The sequence below is a fragment of the Rana temporaria genome, chromosome 2 (genome assembly GCF_905171775.1).
Source record: "Rana temporaria chromosome 2, aRanTem1.1, whole genome shotgun sequence".
Lineage (NCBI taxonomy): Eukaryota > Metazoa > Chordata > Amphibia > Anura > Ranidae > Rana > Rana temporaria.
In genome coordinates, this window is record NC_053490.1 from 47384578 (window position 1) to 47409641 (window position 25064).

A 25064-nucleotide genomic window follows, 5' to 3' on the forward strand; every position below is an offset into this window, starting at 1 on the left:
CTTTGCCTAGTAAAAGCACCTCACAAAGTACATATAAACTATAGTTAGGCCCCCAGTTAAACCTTTGTTTGCCTCTGATGTTAACCCCATTCAAGCCAGTGTCATTAGTACAGTGACAGTAATTTCTGCTGACTCTTTGTTGCCCTTGTTATCTGATGTGATCTCTGTTGTTAAAAATTTTGAGACGATCCTTAAGTCAGGGTTTGACAAATTTGCTTGGAATCTAGGAGCCAGCTAAAAAAGTTAGGAGCCAGAAAACGCACCCCGTCCCGCCAAGCTTGCGCGCAGAAGCGAACACATACGTGAGTAGCGCTCGCATATGTAAACGGTGTTCAAACCACACATGTGAAGTATCGCCGCGATTGGTAGAGCGAGAGCAATAATTCTAGCCCTAGACCTCCTCTGTAACTCAAAACATGCAACCTGTAGATTTTTTTAAACGTCGCCTATGAAGATTTTAAAGGGTAAAAGTTTGTCGGCATTCCACGAGCGGACGCAATTTTGAAGCGTGACATGTTGGGTATGAATTTACTCGGCGTAACATTATCTTTCATAATATTAAAAAAAATGGGGATAACTTTACTGTTGTCTTATTTTTTAATAAAAAAAAGTGCAATTTTTTTCCCAAAAAAATGCGCTTGTAAGACCGCTGCGCAAATACGGCGTGACAGAAAGTATTGCAACGATCGCCATTTTATTCTCTAGGGTGTTAGGATAAAAAAATATATATAATGTTTGGGGGTTCTAATTAGAGGGAAGAAGATGGCAGTGAAAATAGTGAAAAATGACATTAGAATTGCTGTTTAACTTGTAATGCTTAACTTGTAATACCAACGGCCACCACCAGATGGCGCCAGCTCACACAAGAAAGAGCTGGGGACTTCACAAAAAAAAAAAATGTATTTATTTTTTTGCCCACCTTCCAAGTCAAGTCGCCAGGATGCTATTTCTAGTCGTCATGGCAACCGGGATTTGTCGAGCCCTGCCTTAAGTATAGGTTTATTGAAAATCCGCTATAGTTTCCCTGTAGACAGTTAAAAATCCCATTGGTAATAACAGCTGCAAACATGAGAGAAAATATTGCAGTGCTGTTGCAAGATCAATATGAGAAGAAGGCAAATTAAGGTTTGATAGTCCACAGCAGGAAATTAAATGCTGATCTGAGAAATAAATGTCAACAGAAGATAACAACTAATCTGAGACAGGGGCGTTGTGAAGGAATGTCTTAATAAAAAGTGGGTCTGCCTGGATTGGCATCATAAAAATATTATTCTGTTGATTTTCTAGGTTAAAAAGTTAATAAAATATAAAAAAAATATTAAAGTAATAATTTAAAAAATCCTGTTACAGTAAATACATATGAATAGATATATTCTGCAATTTGTCAAACTTCCAATGACACTACTGCTTTTAAAAGTAGAACTGTGGCCAGGGTAGTGCCTTGTGAGCGCTGTGATGGCCAATCACAAGGATTTACAAATGTAAACGGTGTTACTTGTTTACACCTGAAAGCCCTCCCCTTCCCCTCCCAATGGAGAAGAGAGAGAATTGAGGATTTCATGAATAAATCCAATTCTCTGCAGCAAAGAAATGCTGAAATTCTAAGGCCCCTTTCACACTGGGACGGTGGGTGCGTTGGCGGTAAAGCGCCGCTATTTTTAGCGGCGCCTTACAGTCAACTTTGCGGCGCTATTCGGCCGCTAGTGGGGCGCTTTTACCCTCGCTAGCGACCGAGAAAGGGTTAAAACCACCACAAAGCACTGCTGCAGTGGCGCTTTGCCAGCGATATAGCCACGGTGCCCATTGATTTGAATGGGCAGGAGCGGTGGAGTAGTGGTAGACACTCCGCTCCAAAGACTTTTTTTACTGTCCTGCTAGCGCACCGCTTCAGTGTGAAAGCCGGAGGGGCTTTCACATTGGGGAAACACCAGTGGCCCTTTCAGGGCACTTTGCCGTTGCTATTTTCAGCGTTATAGCGCCTGTAAAGTGCCTCAGTGTGAAAGGGGTCCAAGTGGGTATTTGGTGGGGTAGCCTATAGTTCTACTGGAATTTCTATACCCTATACCGGTTTCCGAAGACAGTGCCCATGCGAGTAGTTTTTGGGGCAAATTGCAGGAATGCAGAGTAGCCCATATCACATGCTAATGCATTGTAGTGTAGTATCATCTCACGGGATTTGGTCTACTCTGTATTCCCCAGGAAATTGCCTCAAGGATGCTGATGGCAACCTCTGCAGAATGGAAGCCATGGCAAAGGTAAGTATTTAACCAACTACCCCTACTCACAATTTTTTATTCAGTAGTTTAAAAAAAAAAGGACACTAACATTTATTACTGTTTATGCAGTCTTGCTGCATTACAGAAATAAAAATCCAATTGATTTTAATCCAGGGCTCGACAAATCCCGGGCGCCAGGTCGCCATGGCGACTAGAAATAGGGTCCTGGCGACTTGGCTTGGAAGGGGGGCAAAAAAATAAAAATATATATATTTTTTTGTGAGCTGGCGCCATCTGGTGGTGAGCCGTTGGTGTTACAAGTTAAGCATTACAAGTTAAACAGCAATTCTAATGTAATTTTTCACTATTTTCACTGCCATCTTCTTCCCTCTAATTAGAACCCCCAAACATTATATATATATATTTTATCCTAACACCCTAGAGAATAAAATGGCGATTGTTGCAATACTTTCTGTCACGCCGTATTTGCGCGGCGGTCTTATAAGCGCACTTTTTTGGGAAAAAATTACACTTTTTTTAATTAAAAAATAAGACAACAGTAAAGTTATCCCCAATTTTTTTATATTATGAAAGATAATGTTACGCCGAGTAAATTGATACCCAACATGTCATGCTTCAAAATTACGTCCGCTCGTGGAATGGCGACAAACTTTTACCCTTTAAAATCTCCATAGGCGACGTTTAAAAAACTCTACAGGTTGCATGTTTTGAGTTACAGAGGAGGTCTAGGGCTAGAATGATTGCTCTCGCTCTACCAATCGCGGCGATATCTCACATGTGTGGTTTGAACACCGTTTACATATGCGGGCGCTGCTCACGTATGTGTTCGCTTCTGCGCGCAAGCTCGTCGGGACGAGACGCGTTTTCTGGCTCCTAACTTTTTTAGCTGGCTCCTAGATTCCAAGCAAATTTGTCAACCCCTGTTTTAATCTCTCCAAGTGTGGGAAAGCAATTGTGAATTCCAAAAAGGTATCAGATATGGCTGGTCAGTCAGCTGCTCGAATTGATTGTCCAATTTACATTCTCTAATCCGCACATTTGCGTATAAGATCAGAAACAGTCAAAATCAGTCATCTGTGTTAGTATTTTGCAGTCCTAGATAAATGGAAATCAGACAGCTAGGATCCAACAAGGCAAACCATTTAGACACCACCAAAAGTGTGGAGAGGTATTATATACACACAATTTACAATACCGAAGAGTGTAAAAGGATCAAACAACAATCCAGAGAAAAGGACACAAGAAAGAGAGCGAGAACAAGTGCAAAAGTCAAACTGTTATTCATAAAAGTCATATGCCGCGTACACACCATCACTTTATGTGATGAAAAAAAACGACACTTTCTGTGAAGTAAAAAATTACGTTTTTGAAACTTCAATTTTCAAAGACGAAGTTGCCTACACACCATCGTTTTTCTCACAATGTTCTTGCAAAGTGAGGTTACGTTCCACCACGTTTTACCATTGAAGCTTGCTTCATAAGTAGCTTCTGGGCATGCGTGGATGAAAAAACGTCTTAGAAAACGACGTTTTTTGCTACACACGGTCAATTTCTGTGAAGTAAAAAGTGCACTTTTGAAAAACGACACATAAAATTTAAGCATGCTTCAATTTTTTTTGCTCGTTTTTTACAAGACATAAAACGACATTTTCCCCCACACACAGTCAATTAAAGTGACGTTTTTAAAAACGTCATTTTTTTTCATCACATAAAGTGATGGTGTGTACGCGGCAATACACTTCTCTTTTCTGGATCCTTCTCTAGCCTACTCTTCCTACTTCTTTCATACATACACCTCCATGTCTGCTTGGATACAGCTGTTCAACTTGTCTGTTAGATAATCTGTCTAGACGTATTGTTGACTTTTGTATGCACCTTTATATATCTGTTGAAAACTTAAACTCTATAATAAAAAATATTGAACAAGAAAAGCTATATATTCCCATATAATCTTTTCATCACTTTCAGACGTGACACCTTTATGATGTATAAAGGTGTCACGTCTTTTCCATCTAAAGTTATAGGGACAGAAGTCTGACTCACTGTCCTCCCTGCTTGATAAATGCCCTTCATTCAACTGAAATCTAAAAGAAATATGACCAAGTTCTAGGTGGACAATTTAAACCCTGCTAGGCAATTTTCCCTGATCAGCAAAACATCAAACAAGAAGGGAACTGTTCAAATCAGAATAAAACTGCAGCTGTAATGCTTGTAACAAAATACAAAACATTGTGGAGCTTTAGCTGAATTGAATGAATAATGTAAAGAAGTATAGTCAGCCATAAGTCAGGCAAGGAATACATTGTTATATAGCATTTAAAGTGGTTTTTAACCCACTAAGTTAAAATTACACCATCCTCCTCTCTGTGTATTAATGTAATGTGCTTTATAAAAATAATGCAGCTTTTACAGTATCTCACAAAAGTGAGTACACCCCTCACATTTTTGTACAAATTTTATTATATCTTTTCATGTGACAACACTGAAGAAATTACACTTTGCTACAATGTAAAGTAGTGAGTGTACAGCTTGTATAACAGTGTAAATTTGCTGTCCCCTAAGTGAAAATGTCCAAAATTTGACCCAATAAGTCATTTTTCCACCCCTGTGTCATGTGACTCGTTCGTGTTACAAGGTCTCAGGTATCAATAAAGACCATTAAGAAGGATATTTTTCACCATATGACATCAGCAACTAGAACAATAATAGCCCGCAAATGGAAAGAAAATAAAAGTCCAAATACAGCAGAATGGATATGTGAAATGAACGTAATACAATATATGGAAAGACAGATAAGAGAAGGAGAATATATAAATAATCCAAGGGTATATGATGTAGGAAATCTTTTTTTAAAAGGCAATGTGATTTATGAACATTGAATAAGATTCAGTATATTAAATAGAAATAGATGTATAATGTGATCGCATCTTGTTTTAATGTATTTTTTTTGTATGAGAAAAAGATCAATAAAAATAAATTGAAAACAAGGTCTCATGTGTGAATAAAGAGCAGGTGGTCACTGGAAGTTCAACATGGCACCTCATGGCAAAGAACTGTGAGGCTGAAAAAAATTGTTGCTCTACATCAGTGTTTCTTAATTCCAGTCCTCAGGCCCCCCCAACAGGTCAGGTTTTCAGGATTTCCATTATTTTGCACAGGTGATTTGATCAGTTTCACTGCCTTAGTAATCACCACAGCCTTTTCATCTGAGGGAAATCCTGAAAACCTGACCTGTTGGGGGGGCCTGAGGACTGGAATTGAGAAACACTGCTCTACATAAAGATGGCCTAGACCAGTGGTTCTCAACTAGGGTTGTCCCGATACCACTTTTTTAGGACCGAGTACAAGTACCGATACTTTTTTTTCAAGTACTCGCCGATACCGAATACCGATACTTTTTTTAAATGTGTCCCCAAATGCAGCCATGTCCCCCACATATGCAGCCATGTCCCCCACATATGCAGCCATGTCCCCCCACATATGCAGCCATGTCCCCCCACATATGCAGCCATGTCCCCCCACATATGCAGCCATGTCCCCCCACATATGCAGCCATGTCCCCCCACATATGCAGCCATGTCTCCCCATACCTAGATGCCGCCGCCTAGTTAATCAGCGTGCGGGGAACATTACAGCTTTCATTTGAATAGCTGTCTGTTCCCTGCCGCGCCGCGTATAGACACTCCCCCTTGCTCGGGATTGGACGGGTGATCTGCACTTTGATAGACAGATAACCCGTCCAATCCCGAGCAAGGGGGAGTGTCTATACGTGGCAGGGAACAGACAGCTATTCAAATGAAAGCTGTAATGTTCTCCGCACGCTGATTAAATAGGCGGCGGGGGGGGCGTTGCGGTATGCGGCGGCGGAGGGGGGGGGGTATAGTATCGGATCTGGCATCGGGGGCATTTGCGGGAGTACAAGTACTCCCGCAAATGCTCAGTATCGGTACCGATACTGGTATCGGTATCGGGACAACCCTATTCTCAACCTTCCTAGTGCCGTGACCCCTTGATAAATTTTCCTAAGTTGTGGGGACCCCTAACAGTAAAATTATTTTCGTATCGTGGGTTGTCAGCGCCCGGGGCAAGACAAGTAATTTGCACCCCTAACCCACAGACATTTAGCTCTCCCTGAGCCCCTTCCACTTGTATAGTATTAAAACCCCTTATGGTGCATTTTTGGATGTACTACTCTCTTTGTTCTCCTTTCTTTCTCTTTTATCTCTCTCTATCCACATTTCTTGTTTTTTTCCCCCATCCCTCTCTCTAGCTGTCTTTCTTGTTCTTTCTCTCCCTTTTTCTTTGTTCCACCCCTCTTTTCCTCTCCCTTTCATGTATTCTTTATTTTTATTCCTTCTCTTACTCCTTGGTGGGAGGAGTGGATTAGATGTTCTTGAACAAGGTCACCCGCTGATCTGAGAACTGTTGTGAGGACTTTTAATGGCAACTATAATCACAGGTAGTGTTACTCACTGTGCCTCCGACTTTGTGGCATCTTGTAGCAGTGGCACCTATGCCGGAATCAGGAGATAGGGTCTCCTGCAGCCCCTCCTACTTCACATTCCTCACCAGTCAGCTGACCTCTAGCCTCTTCCCCCCCCCCACCTATGACGTGAACTGAATGGGCGGCTGTGAAGAGGCTGAGTGGGAGGTCACGGGCTCCAGGGACAGCCCAGCTGGGTGGCCACAAAAAGACAGGGAGAGTGGTGCGGGCCTTAAGAACAGCCCAGGATTCGGGGACCCCTGGCAAATCATACTTTGACCCCCGAGGGGGTCCCGACCCCCAGGTTGAGAACCACAAGGTCCGGTCAGCAAAATCTTCTTCCAGCAGAGGTCCGAACATCATGTCGTTACCCGTGGCGCCTTTTCGCATGTGCCAAACCGCATGTTGCTGCCGCACTATTTTGGAAAAGACGTCAAAGACGTCTTTCTCTGTGTTTTTTGCGGGTATTGCAGCCCATTAAAATGGGCTGACCTACCCACGACATGTGCACCTAATGCACATGTACAGATCTGAACCCATTCTTAAATTAGCATCCTCAGTCCCCAGTGCACATCATCATCCTCTCCCTCTTGAGGAGTGTATTTAGGTCCTCCTTTATATCACCCCCCTCCACAGTAATGTTCTCACACTTCCTTGACACCAACCCCCCGCCACTACTGTCCTTTGCCCCAATTTACATTATCCCCCCACATTACTATCTTTAGCCCCCTTCACATTACTGTCCTCATTGCCCCCACACATCACAATCCTCAGCCTCCCCCACTGTAATGTCCACATCTCCCCCCCTGTAATGTCCACATCTTTATTACAGAGCAGCTCCACTACGACAAACACATTTTGGCAGGCTATAAACTGGGTGTTCTTCACAAATTCCCACCACAACATCCCATAGAAAGGGTAGACACATTTTTTTTTTCACATTGGCAGCAAGGTAAACTTTCCAAATAAACAGCAAAAGCAATTTGATTCAAAATTTTAACTGCAAATTTATGTTTTTTTTTTTTTTTTGTTGTAGTAAATTTCCAATGAACTAGTAGAGATGATGTACAGTACATTCCTTCGGACGGTAGCAACTATAATTCAATACAGTCTCCCCCCCACTGTAATGTCCACATCTCTCCCATACATCACAGTCCACTCAGCCCACCACATGACAGCCCTCAACAACTCCACTTTAATGTCCTCAGCGAGTTAGCTTTTTCCGCTTTCCAGACTAGTGTCCTCACTCCCTGTAACTCAGAGGTGTAAGTAGAATCATCTGGGCCCCTATGCAGGGAACCATAAAGAGCCCCCCTGATATCTGGTCCCGTGGCCCTTTCCACTGATAATGATGGAGGTTTGGGCTAGTGGTGGTGCATCTATAAGGGCGCACAGTCGCCACCCCCCCTCTATCACCAATAGATAGATTCATGCATTGGATGAATCAATGGCCGCCGCTGACACCCCCTATTCTTGGTGGTCGCAGTTCACCCAGCAGTGTTAGAAAAGCGAATGAATATAAGGGAGCATGGAGGAAACCGCTGCTGTCACCCACTGCCCCACTGAGACAGGGTAAGTGCCGGGCAGATGGCGGGTGGGCACAGTGGGAGCATTTGATGGGCACAGTGGGAGCATTTGATGGGCACAAAGGGAGCGTTTGATGGGGCATGGTGGGAGCGTTTGATGGGGCATGGTGGGAGCATTTGATGGGGCACGGTGGGAGCGTTTGATGGGCACAGTGAGGCTGCAATTGATGTTTTTTTTTCAGTTAGTTTGCGCCCCCCCAAAAACAAAATTTGATCACCAGCCGCCATTGACTTGGGCAGTGGAGTTCTGCCACTGATCAGCAAGCAGGCCTATTCGCCTGTGCTATGCATACACATAGGCTGACAGAGCATGCTGGGGCTTGTAGTGCACCATACCAGGGAAATCCCAGCAGGCTGCTGTGTTGGTAGAGGGGTACTGGAGGTGACATAAAACTCTCTCCTCATGACTGACCCACCTGTGTGCTGCTTTCTTTTCAATCACTAAAAAGTTTGAAGGAAGGAAGAAAGGCTGTCCTGCAGAGCTGTGGATCCCCTGTTGTGGAGGGTTGTAAACTTGCATCATCCATGGTACAACTACATACATGCTGGACTTTAACTTTTGCGAGGCACAGAGCTGCCAGGCATTGGAATGTGGGCGGGGCTGCTGGTACACACAGGAGGAGGAGGAGAAGATCTTGCTCTCTCTCTCTCTTTGCTCTCCTGTCTGAGTGTTCGTAGGAGGAGGAGGGGGGTGGGCTGTCAGTGCGGGGTCTGGGCAGTGTGACAGAGAGTAGACGCTCTCTGCTCATAACAGCAGCCAGCAACCCTGGAGTGATATACCGGGCTTCTGGGGGCCCCCCCACAGCGAGGGAACTACAGTGCCACTACAATTCTGCCCCCTCCCTCACCTTGCACAGATCGGAGGGAAGCACGGCATATCTCCGATGGAGGGCGGGTGTTGCTAGATGGTGATTGGCTGCTAAGACCGCCCTTCATCCTAGCAGCCAATCACCTGCTTGTTTACCCCTCCATCCAGAACTGTCCCGCCTCCTGCTTTCGGCTCTGTGTGAGAATTACAGAGATGGCAGGGGGAGGAAATGACTGATAAATGGCGGGGCCGCATAGGAGAGTGAGGCGGTCCGCATTTGGCCCGCTGTCCGCCATTTAGTGATGCCCGGCCTAGACTATAAAAAGATTGCCCAAGACCCTGAAACTGAGCTGCAGTATGGTCAATGCATCAAATTGGAAAACCAAGGAACTCTCTAAACAAATAAGGGACAATGTTGTTGAGACGTATAAGTCAGGGTAAGACTATAAAAAAATATCCACCCCATTCTGTTCCCCTGTATCCCGGGGTTCTCAGTACGCCAGCACAAGGTTATTCCTTCTATCACTATATTTGGGGTATCTGTCCTCCATTTGGCTTAAATATAGTCTGACATCATGGCATTGTATCATCTTTTAGATTTCCTCTGGCTGTCACCATCGGTTTACCACTTTGTGTCATCATATATGCCAGCATACCAGCTTCTGTCTCTGTGGGGGGTTTCCTCTGCGCGCCTTTACCGGTGTGCGGCCAGACATCACCTCAGTTCCCGTGGCGGACCATTTTTTGGCCTCGGCTCCATGCTCACCACAAATAATGCCTAGATTCCATGTAAGTACTCAAGGTGGACCCTTTTGTTCCATCTTTTATTTGTTTTGATCACCACCAGATCAAGTAACTATACCCTATATTACTTATTTTGTAGATATCCCAAGCATCAGCCCCTGATGAGTGTCATTGTCACGAAACGCGTCGGACACCAGAGATGCGGATATATGTCCTTATGGTATCATTTAAGTTGATGAACATTATTTTCAATCCTTGATGGTTCCACTTGTTTTAACAACTTTTATCTTCCTCGCTATTGCTGTTAATGTGATATCTGTACATATGTTAATTTATATAATGCACTCATCGATCAATTCAGACCACTGTGTGGCACCAAGTTATGCACTGTTGTACCCTCATTGCCTATTTTGCACATGCACATACTATATGTGTGTGTTTGCATTATGAAATGACATTAAGGCCCCTTTCAGACTAGGGCGGGAGCCGGGATTGCCGCGGGAATAAGCCGCTAGCGGTGCGGTATTAACCCCAGCTAGCGGCCGATAAAGGGTTAATACCGCCCACAATGCGCCTCTATAGAGGCACATTGCGGGCGGTATTGCCGCGGTTTCCCATTGTTTTCAATGGGAAGGAGCGGTATACATGCCGCTCCTCTCACCGCTCCAAAGATGCTGCTGACAGGAGATTTTTTTTGTCTCCCGCCAGCGCATCGCCTCAGTGTGAAAGAGTTTTTCAGGCGGGATAGCAGCGCTATTTTTAGCGCTGTACCGCCTGAAAAACTCCTCAATGTGAAAGGGGTCTTACACAAAATGATTGTTTCCTCTATGTGTTTTCTGTTCTTGAGACATGTCATGCAATTTTATGATTAATAAACATGTACTTCCCTTTATCACCCACACCATGTCTGCAGCCTCATTTAAAGCCCCAAATTTCCTTTTTTCAAATAAAAAATATCCAAATCTTTGATGATCCCTAGGAGCACCATCAAATCTATCATAACCAAATAGAAAGAACATGGCACAACAGCAAACCTGCCAAGAGACGGCCGCACACCAAAACTTACGGACCGGGCAAGGAGAGCATTAATCAGAGAGGCAGCACAGAGACCCAAGGTCTAAAATGTTACTTTTTCGCCATCAAAGAAAACGCTATGTCTGGCGCAAACCCAACACATCGCCCAAAGAACACCATCCCCACAATAAAAAATGGTGGTGGCAGCATCATGCTGTGGGGATGTTTTTCAGCAGTCAGGACTGGGAAACTGGTCAGGGTTGAGGGAAAGATGGATGGTGCTAAATACATGGATATTCTTGAGCAAAACTGGTACCACTCTGTGTGTGATTTGATCCTAAGATGGAGGTTCACCTTTCAGCAGGACAATGATCCCAAACACACTGCTAAAGCAACACTTGAGTGGTTTATGGGGAAACATGTAAATGTGTTGGAATGGCCCAGACCTCAATCCAATAGAAAATCTGTGGTCAAACTTAAAGCAGAGTTCCACCCAGAAGTGGAAGTTCCGCTTTTCGGAACCCTCCCTCCGGTGTCACATTTGACACCTTTCAGGGGTAGGGGGTGCAGATACCTGTATACAACTCGTATTTGCACCACTTTCGGGTATTGATTCGGGGGAGTCACGCGCCTTCGCGTCACCCCCCCCCCCCCCGCTGTCTTCTGGGAAACATAGTCTTCTCAGGAGAGAGCGGGGACCAGTGGGAACCGGTCAGTGAAGCCGCAAGGTTTACTTCCTGATTCCATCACTGAGCATGCCGGCAGCAGCTTTCGAGGACCGAGCGATTGCTCGTCCTCATCTGCCGACTTCGCTGGCGCACTGGACAGGAAAGTGTTCATTTTTTAAACGTCAGCAGCTGCAGCATTTGTAGCTGCTGGATTCTAAAAAATTCAGGGGGTCCTCCGCTTTAAAGATTGCTGTTCACAAGCGCAAACCGTCCAACTTGAAGGAGCTGGAGCAGTTTTGCAAGGAGGAATGGGCAAAAATCCCAAGATGTGGCAAGCTCATAGAGACTTATGCAAAGCAAATTGGAGCTGCGATAGCCGCAAAAGGCGGTGCTACAAAGTATTGACTTTAGGGGGTTGAATAGTTACGCACATTGGCCCAGATTCACAGAGAGGAAGGTGCACATTACGCCGCCGTAGAGCAAACACTGTACGCTATGCCAACGCAGCGCAGAGAGGCAAGTATTGCATTCAGCAAGCCAGTGCTCCCAACGCTGCGCCAGCGTGGCGTGGGTTTTGAAGGCGTACGTAGGCGTAGGTGGAAGTGGGCGTGAACCCATGCAAATGAGGCGTGACCCCATGCAAATGATGGGCCGAGCGCCAGACAGGTACGTATCACGAACTGCGCATGTACCGTGACGTCTACGCAAGCCCCCATGCGCCTACTCACAACCACGCCGACACAACTACCTAAGCTACGCCGGATCACTGAGTACGCCGTGAACATAACGTACGCCCAGCCAGACACACGTCCAACGCCAAATACGTCGGCTTGTGTTCCCTGGTGCAGACCTGTGCATGTCTGTTGCCGGGTTGCACCTCCTTTATGGGGAATAACTTTACACCGGACGTACAACTTAAGCGCATCTCGCGTAGCATGCGCCGGGCACACGCATGTTCGTGAATCGCCGTATTTCCCTCATTTGCATGTTTGAATGGCTAATCAATGGGAGCGTTCCTTTGTTCCCGCGTCATTGGATTTGATTGATAGCAGCAGGAGCCAATGGCTGCGATGCCATCAATCTATCCAATCAAGAGTCGAGAAAACAGGCAGAGAGGCAGAGCGCGTCTTCGCCGTGGGAACGAATGGGCTCAGGTGAGTAAAACGGGGGGGGGGGGGGGCAGGGGGGGTGGTCAGTGTCAGAAGTTTTTTCACCTTAATGCAAAGGATGCATTAATTTGAAAAAACATAGGGGTTTACAACCCCTTTAACTTTCAAATGACACTCCCAGTAGCTTGCATATGGCAGTGTTAACTTCCGCCGGGACAAATGCGGTGCGGGAACCCCTAGTGGATTCGCAGGGTTCCGCATCTCTGCAGTGTGAACTGAGCCTTAAAGATGACATTTTTTCATAGTTACATTGGTCCAGCATAAACCAATACAATTATGCATAAAGCAGACCCATGGGATCTCCCTGGAATCACTTTATAGCCACTTGAAGACCAAGCCTTTTCTGGTCCTTTTTGTTTACAAGTTTAAATCATTTTTTTTTTGCTAGAAAATTGCTTGTAACCCTCAAACATTGTATATTTCTTTTTAGCAGAGACCCAAGGGAATAAAATGCAGATCGTTGCAATTTTTAATATCGCACAGTATTTGCGCAGCGGTTTTACAAACAGGATTTTTTGGGGGAAAAATAGTTAAATAAAAAAAAATTGTTTCACCCTAGACCGGAAGTGACATCATGTCCTTCAATGCCATAGAGGCAATCAGAGAGGATCTGGTCTCTGTTCGCCTCTGTGATCGGCCAGCCGCACTGTCAGATTGTTTCTCGGGCATGTTGGTAAAAACAGTAAGCCCGAGAAACACAGTCAAATCGTGGGAGGGAATGTCACCTCCCACCGCTTGTCAGTGTTTCTCTGGCTTAATGAGCAGCTCAGACCGCTTTCATGAGAAAGCCAGTTGCCGGCTGAAAACTCAAATGCTGGGGTTATGTCTGATAGCTTCAGGTATAACCCCAGTAAACCACTTGCAAACTGCAGTGTATATATACAGTATGTATTGCAGTCGGTAAGTGGATAGACACCACTGTTACAGTGATCACTAGTTTCCAGATTATTATTATAGTACACAGGATTTATATTACGCCAACAGTTTACATAGCAATATACGGTGCTAAGCTGCCGCCATGCTGCATTGTGTACACAGGAGGTCGCTCAACCTGTACCATTCAGAGAATGCTTTTCATTTTCTGAATAAATGCAACATGATCAGGTGAGGTGGAACGATGATGTCACATTAATTGAGAAAATGCAAAGCGGTCTCTAAATGACACCATGCTCAGCAGGCGACCTCATGTGTTCAGTATGCAGCAAGGCAACCAATTGGCAAAGAGTGGAGATCACTGTAGCAGTGATGCCTACTACAGTGATTTCCAGTTTCCAGGGGAATCAGATAGGTATGGAACATGCATGGTTACATTGATCCAAGCTGGACCAATGTAACTGTAAACAAATATACAATACCTAAAAAAAAATTATTTAACCGCTTAACGACCGCCGCATGTATATGTACGTCCACAGAATGGCAAGTACAGGCATATGGGCGTACATGTACGTCCCCGCCTTTCCGCGGGTCGGGGGTCCGATCGGGACCCCCCCCCCCCCCGCTACATGCGGCGGTCGGAAACCCGCGGGGAGCGATCCGTTTCTAGCCGCCCCCTCGCGATCGCTCCCCAGAGCTGAAAAACGGGGAGAGCCGTATGTAAACACGGCTTCCCCGTGCTTCACTGTGGCGGCTGCATCGATCGAGTGATCCCTTTTATAGGGAGACTCGATCAATGACATCAGACCTACAGCCACACCCCCCTACAGTTGTAAACACACACTAGGTGAACCCTAACTCCTACAGCGCCCCCTGTGGTTAACTCCCAAACTGCAACTGTCATTTTCACAATAAACAATGCAATTTAAAGCGGTGGTTCCCCCTAAAACTAATTTCTAACAATAGATTCGTAAGACCCGTTACACTGCGGGTAGGCTGGCTTTTTTTTTTTTTTTTCGTACATACCGAGATCTCCCCGTCTCGTCCCTTGGCGGTGGGCGTTCCTAGTTGATTGACGTTCCTCGGACGGGCGCGTACGTGACGTCACGACTTTCCGAAAGAAGCCGAACGTCGCTGCGCATGTGCCGTATAGAGTCGGCTCTATACGGCGCATGCGCAGCGACGTTCGGCTTCTTTCGGAAAGTCGTGACGTCACGTACGCGCCCGTCCGAGGAACGTCAATCAACTAGGAACGCCCACCGACAAGGAACGAGACGGGGAGATCTCGGTATGTACTAAAAAAAAAAAAAAAAGCCAGCCTACCCGCAGTGTAACGGGTCTTACGAATCTATTGTTAGCAATGTGTTTTAGGGGGAACCACCCCTTTAAATGCATTTTTTGCTGTGAAAATGACAATGGTCCCAAAAATGTGTCAAAATTGTCCAAAGTGTCCACCATAATGTCGCAGTCACGAAAAAAATCGCTGATCGCCGCTATTAGTAGTAAAAAAAAAAAAATAATAAAACTATCCCCTATTTTGTAAACGCTATAAATTTTGCGCAAACCAATCGATAAACGCTTATTACCAAAAATAAGTAGAAGAATACGTATCGGCCTAAACTGAGAAAAAAAAATGTTATATATGTTTTTGGGGGATATTTATTATAGCAAAAAGTAAAAAATATTGATTTTTTTTCAAAATTGACGCTCTATTTTTGTTTATAGCGCAAAAAATAAAAACCGCAGAGGTGATCAAATACCACCAAAAGAAAGCTCTATTTGTGGGGGAAAAAAGGACGCCAATTTTGTTTGGGAGCCACGTCGCACGACCGCGCAATTGTTAAAGCGACGCAGTGCCGAATTGTAAAAACGCCTTTGGGCATTTAGCAGCATATTGGTCCGGGGCTTAAGTGGTTAAAGGGCACCCTGGAAATGCAATTTCTTAGGAAACTTGATACCAACTATGGGCAAAAGGGAGGATCCATGCTAAATAAAGAACAGCCTGCATTCTTCCATCATTGTCAGAAAAGGGTATAGATTAATGTAGTGGTGCACAGAGAGACTCTGCTGTATACTATGCACTAAGCCTCAATTAACAATCTGCCATCACCTTACTGTAGTCGTGTTCGTAAGATGTAGAGTCTAATTAGTTGCTATGGTTCTCCGCACTTTGAAAGTTGCCCTTTACCTTGACGTATAACAATAATTTCATTGCATTGCTGCTATAAACTGTAATCACATCCCCAGGTCCCTAGATAACCTGTTCACTTCAATAGCCGTGACTACCTGCCTGCATCCCCTATGAAAAATAATCAGCGTTGCATGCTAATGTTTCTACAAGCTATTAACACATTTCATTTAAATGATTTGATCACTGGCTGCAACATAAAATAAAAAAAAATCCAGCCTATGAGAGTAGGAAATAATAATATTGCAATTAGTGTATCATTTTGTAGAACATGAGAGGTTAGACAGTACAGGCCACAGGAACCTCCTATTTTGACCACCTGTGTGTCAAGCCAATTCCTCAGACTACAAAGTCTGTAACAATGCTAATAGATAGGGGTGCAACGGATCAAAAAACTCACGGATCGGATCGATCCTCGGATCAGGAGTCACGGATCGGATCATTTTCGGATCAACAAAAAAAAAAAAAAAAACACAAATCTTGTTACACCCACCAGAGTTTTAGATAACACAGTTATTCTCAACACGAAACGGAGTTTATGTGCTTAAATACAGTGTTTGGAAATCCGACAGACTGTTTATTGCTAATATGACAGAACACCTCTGATTTTCACATTAAATTTAACATTTAAACAGTCCGTCGGATTTACAAAAACTGTATTTAAACGTATAAGCTCAGTTTGTGATGAAAATAACTGAATCTAAAACTCTGTTGGGTGTCCACTTGCCCCCCTAATAACTATCATTACTGTGATTAGTACAGTGCACACAGGAAAAAAAGCAGGGGGCATATCCATCCTCAATCGCACAGGGAGGGGGGGTTTCTTGTATAGAAAAGAGGGGGGGGGGGGTTGTGGAATATCCTTGTACAGATGACACATTGATCTCCTCTGCAGGGATGCTCCCAGATGTCAGGGTTGATGGACACAGTTCCCGGTGATCTCCCCCCCCCCCTATCACTCTGAGCTCCTTGGCTGGCAGGTGATCGCAGTGTCCTCTCTCTCTGGCTTATTCTCAATAGAGAGACACTCGCAGCACACTGGGGAAGGTCACCATTGCCCATAGCAGATTGCTCACAGCTCTGTAACTATACACCGCCCGCCTCAATGATCCTCTCAGCCCCTGGACCTTTCCTGTAGCTGCCGGTGGATGATCCTGCGCTGTCTGCTTTAGTCCGCTCCATTTGCGCGCTGAGGCGGGGAGGCGTGTCACGCTGTGCTCTGGGCTCTGACAAGCACACGGGGGTGGAGCAAGATAGCCGCCGCTCCGGAGCTAGGCCGAAGCCGGGGACTTTCCTACGGCCGAGGCTCCGGAGCGTTCCGCGGACCGCATGGTGTGCCGATCCGAACGGGGTGACCCGTTCGGATCACGGATCGGTGACGATCCGTTGCACCCCTACCCCCGAGTACAAGTACTCTGGGAAAAGCTCGGTATCGGTGCCGATACCGATACTAGTATCGGTATTGAGACATCCCTAATAATTACAAAATTTTAAAGGAGACATCAAGGGAAAAACAAATATAATATTGTAGAAACATATGGGGCAGTCACCGAAGCACCACTGCAATACTGATGTAACATACAGGATGGTCTCTACTACACTAGAACCACTTTTTCTGGGTGACCTGCAATTTCCTATTTTACCAGCAGTTGGCACTACAGAAAAGACCTGCAATTACACCTTTAGGTGCCAATAAAACCATGGGCTATAGAAAGGAAGGTGCCAATGTTACTACACAGAATAGGCATGGTGTTACATTGCTCTTCACATGCACCACACTTACTTGCTGTAACTAAAATTAACCGACTGGTCGCTGAGAACCTCAAACTGGACAGGGCGGTCTCCCATACAGTATTTCCTCATAAGTTCCATACAGGTGTGTAAAGTCTTCCTGGAAGGTTTGTTGTCGTGAAAAAGATCTCCACCAAGCAGCAAGAAGTCGACCTGTGGAGAGATATAAAAATGTATATGGTCACTTCTTTTAAGGGAATTCGTCAAGCTAATAGACTTCTAAAAAAAAAAACTCCTGCTGTTTAAGACTAAGTTCACAGGTATATACTATAATTTATGCACTCTGTGCTATAGCCCCTGTTTATACTTTTATACAGGGCCGAAACTAAGGGGGGGGGGGGTAGTTGGACAGGGGGGACACAGAGAGGGGCGCCACTGCAACCTCCAGTCCCTGACATGTCAGTTCTCTGTTATTTGACGGCAATCGGATCTCTATGCTCCCACTGCACTGACAAACTCTCTGCCCCGATAATCTCTGCCCTCCCCTCTGGTCCCGCTCATCTATGACAGCTACGGGGATTGGTGGGGGAGGATAATGTGCTGGTGGGTGAAGAGTTTTTTATACTGGGAGGTGGAATAGTGGGGCTTGTTCTAAAAGAGGGATGTCAATCAAATCAAGGATGGGGATTTGGAGGTGACAAGTAATTTGAGGGGAGTCATTTGGTTTAAAGTGGCCATTTGGACCAAATATGCACTCCTGATCTCTGCACACCGCGCACTCCTGATCTCTGCACTCTGTACACCGCACACTCCTGATCTCCGCACTCTGTACACCTGATCTCTGCACTCTGTACACTGCGCACTCTGTACACCGCGCACTCCTGATCTCCGCACTCTGTACACCTGATCTCTGCACTCTGTACACTGCGCACTCTGTACAATGCGCACTCCTGATCTCTGCACACCTGATCTCTGCACTCTGTACACTGCGCACTCTGTACAATGCGCACTCCTGATCTCTGCACTCTGTACAATGCGCACTCCTGATCTCTGCACTCTGTACAATGCACACTCCTGATCTCTGCACTCTGTACAATGCGCACTCCTGATCTCTGCACTCTGTACAATGCGCACTCCTGATCTCTGCACTCTGTACAATGCGCACTCCTGATCTCTGCACTCTGTACAATGCGCACTCCTGATCTCTGCACTCTGTACAATGCGCACTCCTGATCTCTGCACTCTGTACACTCCTGATCTCTGCACACTGTACACCGCGCACTCTTAACCTCTAATCCCTGTACACCGCGCACTCTTGATCTCTGATCCTTGTACACCGCACACTCTTGATCTCTGATCCCTGTACACCGCACACTCTTGATCTCTGATCCCTGTACACCGCACACTCTTGATCTCTGATCCCTGTACACCGCACACTCTTGATCTCTGATCCCTGTACACCGCGCACTCTTGATATCTGATCCCTGTACACCACGCACTCTTGATATCTGATCCCTGTACACCGCACACCGCACACTCTTGATCTCTGATCCCTGTACACCGCACACTCTTGATCTCTGATCCCTGTACACCGCACACTCTTGATCTCTGATCCCTGTACACCGCGCACTCTTGATCTCTGATCCCTGTACACCGCGCACTCTTGATCTCTGATCCCTGTACACCGCGCACTCCTGATCCCTGTACACGTGCACTCCTGAGCTCTGTACACCTTGCACCCGGTATGTAGCACACTCTGGGAGTAAAGAGGGATTCTAATGTGAAAGGAGGGCTGCTGATGTAAAGAGAGCCCTTGATGTAGGGGGGTTCCTGATTTAAAGGGCCACTGCTGATGTAAAGGGGAATTCTTACTGTTAAGCAGAGGGCTACTGATGTAAGGGTGGCTTCTGGTTTAAAGGGCTCCTGCTGATGTAAAGGGGATCCTTGATAAAAAAAAAGGGGGGATTCTGATGCTAAGTAGGGAGCTCCTGATTAAGGGTGACTTCAGATGTGAAGGGGACACTGATGTGAATGGTGGACACCTGATATAAAGAGTGGCTCTTGATGTAAGGGACTGGCCTCCTTATGCAAAGGGGGAACTCCTGACATAAAGAGGACTCTAATGTGAAGGATGGGGGGGGGGTTCTGATTTGAAGGAGGTGACTCCTGATGTGAAAATGGAGACTCTTAATGTGAAGCTGGGACTCTTCATTTGAACAGGGGACTCCAATGTGAAGGAAGGAACGCCTTATGTTAAGGGGGGGTTATGTGAAGGGGGGGGGTTATTATGTGAAGAGAGGACTTCGATATAAAAGGGTGACCAAGCATACCTCAGCCTTTGATTGAATTTGAGTGTATACATTGTGAACCTCTCACTCCTAGCACAGTAATTATGGAGTATGTTGTGGGTACAAGAACTGTAGACTGTGTACAGTGTATAGCATATGTAGGTTTAAAACTGTATTAAACCCAAAATATAATATATTGCAGCTTACCAATCCTTAGCTATGGTCGCTGCATTAGTTTGCTTTTTTAGTCTTTTTTTTTTCCCCATCCGTTTTCCCCTTGTGATCTAAGCCAGAAACACTGACAGCATTGTCGATCTGGGGGGAGGGGAGTGTTAGATGGACAAGCAGGTTTAGATACACTAACAAATTGAGGCCAAACTCAAGATCGTACTTTATAATCAGTTATAGCAAACTGTATTTTCCTTTTGGAATAAAGGTTTTACAAAAAAAAAATTAAAAAGTAAATAAAATCTGATCATTGTAAGCACTGCAGCGGTAGATGGTTTGTTGGTTTGTCTCAACCCTGTAACTGCTACGTCTGCAGGACAGCATGTTCTGTTGAAAAACAGCAGACTTACTAGTGGGATCACCAGGTAAAAATAAAGCAAAAAATGCTAAAAAACAAAACTAATGCAGCCATCACATCTAAGAATTGGTAATCAGCAAAAAATAAAATGTTTGCTTTTGATTTTAATACCGCTTTAAACTATTAACCATGCTCTTTTAAGCCACCTCAATATTCAGTAAATTTTTGCCACGGTGCACTCCACATGTCTTTTCCATCCCTAGGTGTCCCTCATTCTCAAATTCCATGTTTGGAAAGTATTCACCTTCATCATTCTTCTGTCACCTTACACCCCCTGGCCACCTCCTCCTCACACTGGAACAAAACAGGAAACGCCACCTAAGTGCAATATGTCAGTCACAATTTATTTTGTTAAAAGGAAATGCACTTACAAACATGTAAGTGTCGGAAAAAGCCTATAACTTGGACATTTCTAAAAAGAGCTCACAAACCATTCTCATCTGTGTGTAGTAATAGGCTACGCGCTCAGAGCCTTCTGCTCCTTCTGAGCCCGTAGCCTAGTTTCTCAGTGGCTTGTCCCATATTGTCTCTCCCCCCGGTGCTCTCTCTGGTTCCGCTTCCGGTGACGTCATCGTCTGCGTTCCACGCTGGTTCTGGCCAGCTTCCCGATGACCACAGGATGAATAACACTTTCCTGCCTACCCGTGAGCCTGGATGCACCTGAAACCGGACGGCACCGCGATTACAACACACATATGAGAATTGTTTGTGAGCTCTTTTTAGAAATGTCCAAGTTATAGGATTTTTCCGGCAACTGTTTTTTTTTTTTGGCCTTAGTATAGAAAATGTAGGGTTTCAATTATGTTGTCTTTGGTTTGACTATTTTTAATGAATCCTGCTTGATCAGGTTTAATCATTGGTTGGTAAGAAAGGTTTAACCACTTGCCGCCCGCCAATGACATATTGACGTCGGATAAAGTGGTTGTAGAATCCTGACTGGACGTCATATGACGTCCTCAGGATTCTGAGCCGCTGCGCGCCCCCGGGGGCGCGCATCGCGGCGATCGTTGTTGCAGGGTGTCAGTCTGACACCCCGCAATACCGATCTCCGTAAAGAGTCTCTCACGGAGACTCTTTACCACGTGATCAGCCGTGTCCACGGCTGATCACGATGTAAACAGGAAGAGCCGTTGATGGCTCTTTCTCACTCGCGTCTGACAGACGCGAGTAGAGGAGAGCCGATCGGCGGCTCTGCTGACAGGGGGGGTTTGCGCTGATTGTTTATCAGCGCAGCCCCCCCTCGGATCGCCACACTGGACCACCAGGGAAGCCCACCCTGGACCAGGGAAGAGCAAAAAAAAAAGATGCCAATCAGTGCCCACAAATGGGCACTGACTGGCAACATGGGAAAATCAGTGCCACCCCACAGTGTCCATCAGTGCCACCCCACAGTGTCCATCAGTGCCACTCCACAGTGCCCATCAGTGCCCAGTGCCCACCTATCAGTGCCCATCTGTGCCACCCATAAGTATCCATCAGTGCCACCCATAAGTGCCACCTATGAGTGCCCATCAGTGCCGCCTATGTGTGCCCATCAGTGCCGCATACCAGCGCCGTCAATCAGTGCCACCTCATCTGTGACCGTCAGTACTACTTCATCGATGTCCATCGGTGCCCATCAGTGCCGCCATATCAGTGCCCGTAATTGAAAGAGAAAACTTACTTATTTACAAAAAAATTAACAGAAAAAAATAAAAACGTAATTTCTTTTCAAAATGTTCAGTATTTTTTTTAGTTGTTGCGCAAAAAAAAAAAAAAATCGCAGAGGTGATCAAATACCACCAAAAGAAAGCTCTATTTGTGGGGAAAAAAGGACGCCAATTTTGTTTGGGTACAGTGTAGCATGACCGCGCAATTGCCAAGTGGGACAGTGCTAAAAGCTGAAAATTGGCTTGGGCGGGAAGGTGCGTAAGTGCCCTGTATGGAAGTGGTTAAGTTTATTTGCTAGAATTAATGCATATAATTCAATATTGTTGTTTTTTAAGAAAATTGGCCCATAATTTGTGCAATATTAAGGGTACTGTTTGGGGAGATCCATGTTTTATTTCTAGAAATTAATAATTGATGTATATAATTCTATAGCGATAAAAAAAAAAAAAACTATGGAAACTCCATCAGACCCATAAGCTTCCTCGGATGGGGTAGTGGTATTCACCATTTTGATTACTAGCAATGTGATAGCTTCTTCCAAGTTTTGCTTTTGAGTGGAGGTAAGTCGGGGCATAATAACATTTCTGAAATATTATTCAGTTTTGTTATATTTCTCTTTTTGTTCTGCTGAGGTTATATTATCAATAAGATTATATAAGAGTTTATATCTGCGGAATTTTATGGGTCTGATGGAGTTTAGAATAAAAAAAGAAAAACTTTTGTTTTGTTTTGGATTTATGTTTTTCGTCCTTTGTTTGTGGGGTGAAAGTTGGATAACTTTTTGTATTAAGTGGAGTACACACTATAAGAAACCCGGAAGAAAAATTTCGTCCGAGGAACAATCATTCGATTTTCTTTCTTTTCCAAGGATTTTATTAGGAGTTTTCTTAACAGTTTACAAAGAAAACATCAAAGTACATAGTGTGACAGGAAGTCAGGTAAATCTGTGGGTGTTGTCACAGACGGAACATACATTTCTGCCTTGTTAGACAATACACCAATCATTATTAGGCGTCGGCTGTGAGAAATAGCCAGGACAGGTTGGAGGGCGTTGGAAGACTTCAGCTGTTCAGAATGAGGCAATTAAGGCCTCTATAAGTAGCCCAGAGGATTACCACTAATGGGCTGCATTCTGAAGCTTTGTGAGGAAAGCGAGCAGTAACTGAAGGTCTTATGTGGAGGTGAGGAGAGGATTGATTTTTCTGTGTGATAAAAAATCAAAAGACTATTGTTTTGTGCTGTATGACCAGCACTGTCAACCCAGCAGTAGGCTGTGTTAGACTTCATAGATAGGTTCCTGTGTGGAAGGTAAACGCCCAGAGTGGCTAGGGTTTATTTTATGTTTGATTTTGTTTATGCTGTTTGGATGCTTGCAATTGTTTTCCAGCAAGATGGAAAAATAAACCAGAAACTTTGTTTTCAACCGTCTTCGACTGCCAGTCTGTATAAATTCAGTGTGTGGTGAACCCAACCAAGGGGTCACACACCCCGCTACCGAGCTAACCCCTCACAATAGTCATACACAATAAGTACATTATGTCATTCATGGCAAATAATTAACAGTATCGAAAAAGATAAACAGTCATAAAATAAGAGGCAGGGTAGCAGACTCGGGTCATGAAGAAGGCATATTCCAAATGGTACTCTATGTTCAGTTAATATATTTATACTTTGCATTATATATAACTTTCACATACAGTAGTTAATGTGCAGCTGGGTTTTCACTCTGATGGCAAACGATCACTGACAAATTTGTAAGGTATCTCATTTTGGAGTTGGGGGGGAGTGAAGAGGCGGTATGGTTGTAAAATACATATGCGCTGGGGTTACAAACAGAAAACCAGAAATGTAGATGCCCATCATCAGAAGGGCAGGGTAAGGTCTTGTTATAACTGGTAAGTGTGGAAATAATTATACATAGATATGGGGAGTAGGAGAAGGCCTCACTGTTTTCGTTTTGAGACAGAACGTTTAAGGGATCTGTCCGATGAGAACTGTGGTACAACAGTAACTAATGAGCCTTGAAATTCAAGCTAGCATACCTACGTGCAGCTGAATTTGGAAGGATCATCGTGCACTACATTGATGAGTTCCTCCATCTCTGCTGTCTGATGAATATGATGGTACCAATGAGTACGCTTAGGAGGGGTATTGGAACCCTAATGTGAGGAAATGCATCATCTGGTATCATTTACAAGCTGTAGAACTAGGGATTTGTCATACGTGGATTTCGGCCAAGAGGAGTGGTGCAATAAGTATTGAGCAGGGGTGAAATCAAGATTGTACATGGTTATTTTGGCTATGTCTACATGTACCGCAAACCAAAACAGTTGTAGTTTTGTGCATGACCACCATAAGTGTAACAAAGTGCCAGGTGCAGACTAACATCTCCAGCATAGAGAAGCAACTGAGGACGAAAATTTGTTAAGAAGTAATGGCGTCCTATATCACCCTGGAAAATAGTTTCTATCCTGCTTCCTGGGTCGTTACGTTTATTGAGCCCTTATGTAAGTGGTAGAGAATCCTGTCCCAATCTTCCTCAGTGAGGTTAAAGCGGAGGTTCACCCTAAAAACAAGTATATACCATTCAATCCAGCACACTGCCGACATGTACAGTATGCTGTTTTTTTGGGGGGTTTTTTCGGTTTACATACTGTAGTATAGGTATTTCTTCCCCCGGCTTCCGGGCAGTGAATCCCGCGGGACTGGGCGTTCCTATTCGAGACTAAGTGATTGACATATGACAGAAGCTTGCCCCCCGGCGCAAAAGGCGCGTCACCAGTTTCCGCAAAAAGCCGAACGTCGGTGCGCAGGCGCCGTATAGCACCGACTCGCAGTTCGGCTTCTTTCGGAAACTGGCGACGCGCATTATGCGCGGGGGGGCAAGCTTTTGTCATATGTCAATCACTTAGGCTCGAATAGGAACGCCCAGTGCCGCGGGATTCACTACCCGGAAGCCGGGGGAAGAAATACCTATACTACGGTATGTAAACCCAAAAAAAAAAAACAGCATACTGTTCATGTCGGCAGTATGCTGGA

The 25064-nt window shown here is 44.9% G+C and overlaps 1 protein-coding gene across 1 annotated transcript in view; it reads right to left on the reverse strand.

The window, feature by feature from the left end:
* MRE11 (MRE11 homolog, double strand break repair nuclease) overlaps positions 1-25064 on the reverse strand; it is a 461003-nt gene that overhangs the window by 388603 nt on the left and 47336 nt on the right. The window contains exon 4 of the mRNA XM_040340161.1: positions 17554-17714. Coding sequence (XP_040196095.1) covers positions 17554-17714 — 161 coding nt within the window. The remainder of the gene's footprint in view (positions 1-17553; positions 17715-25064) is intronic.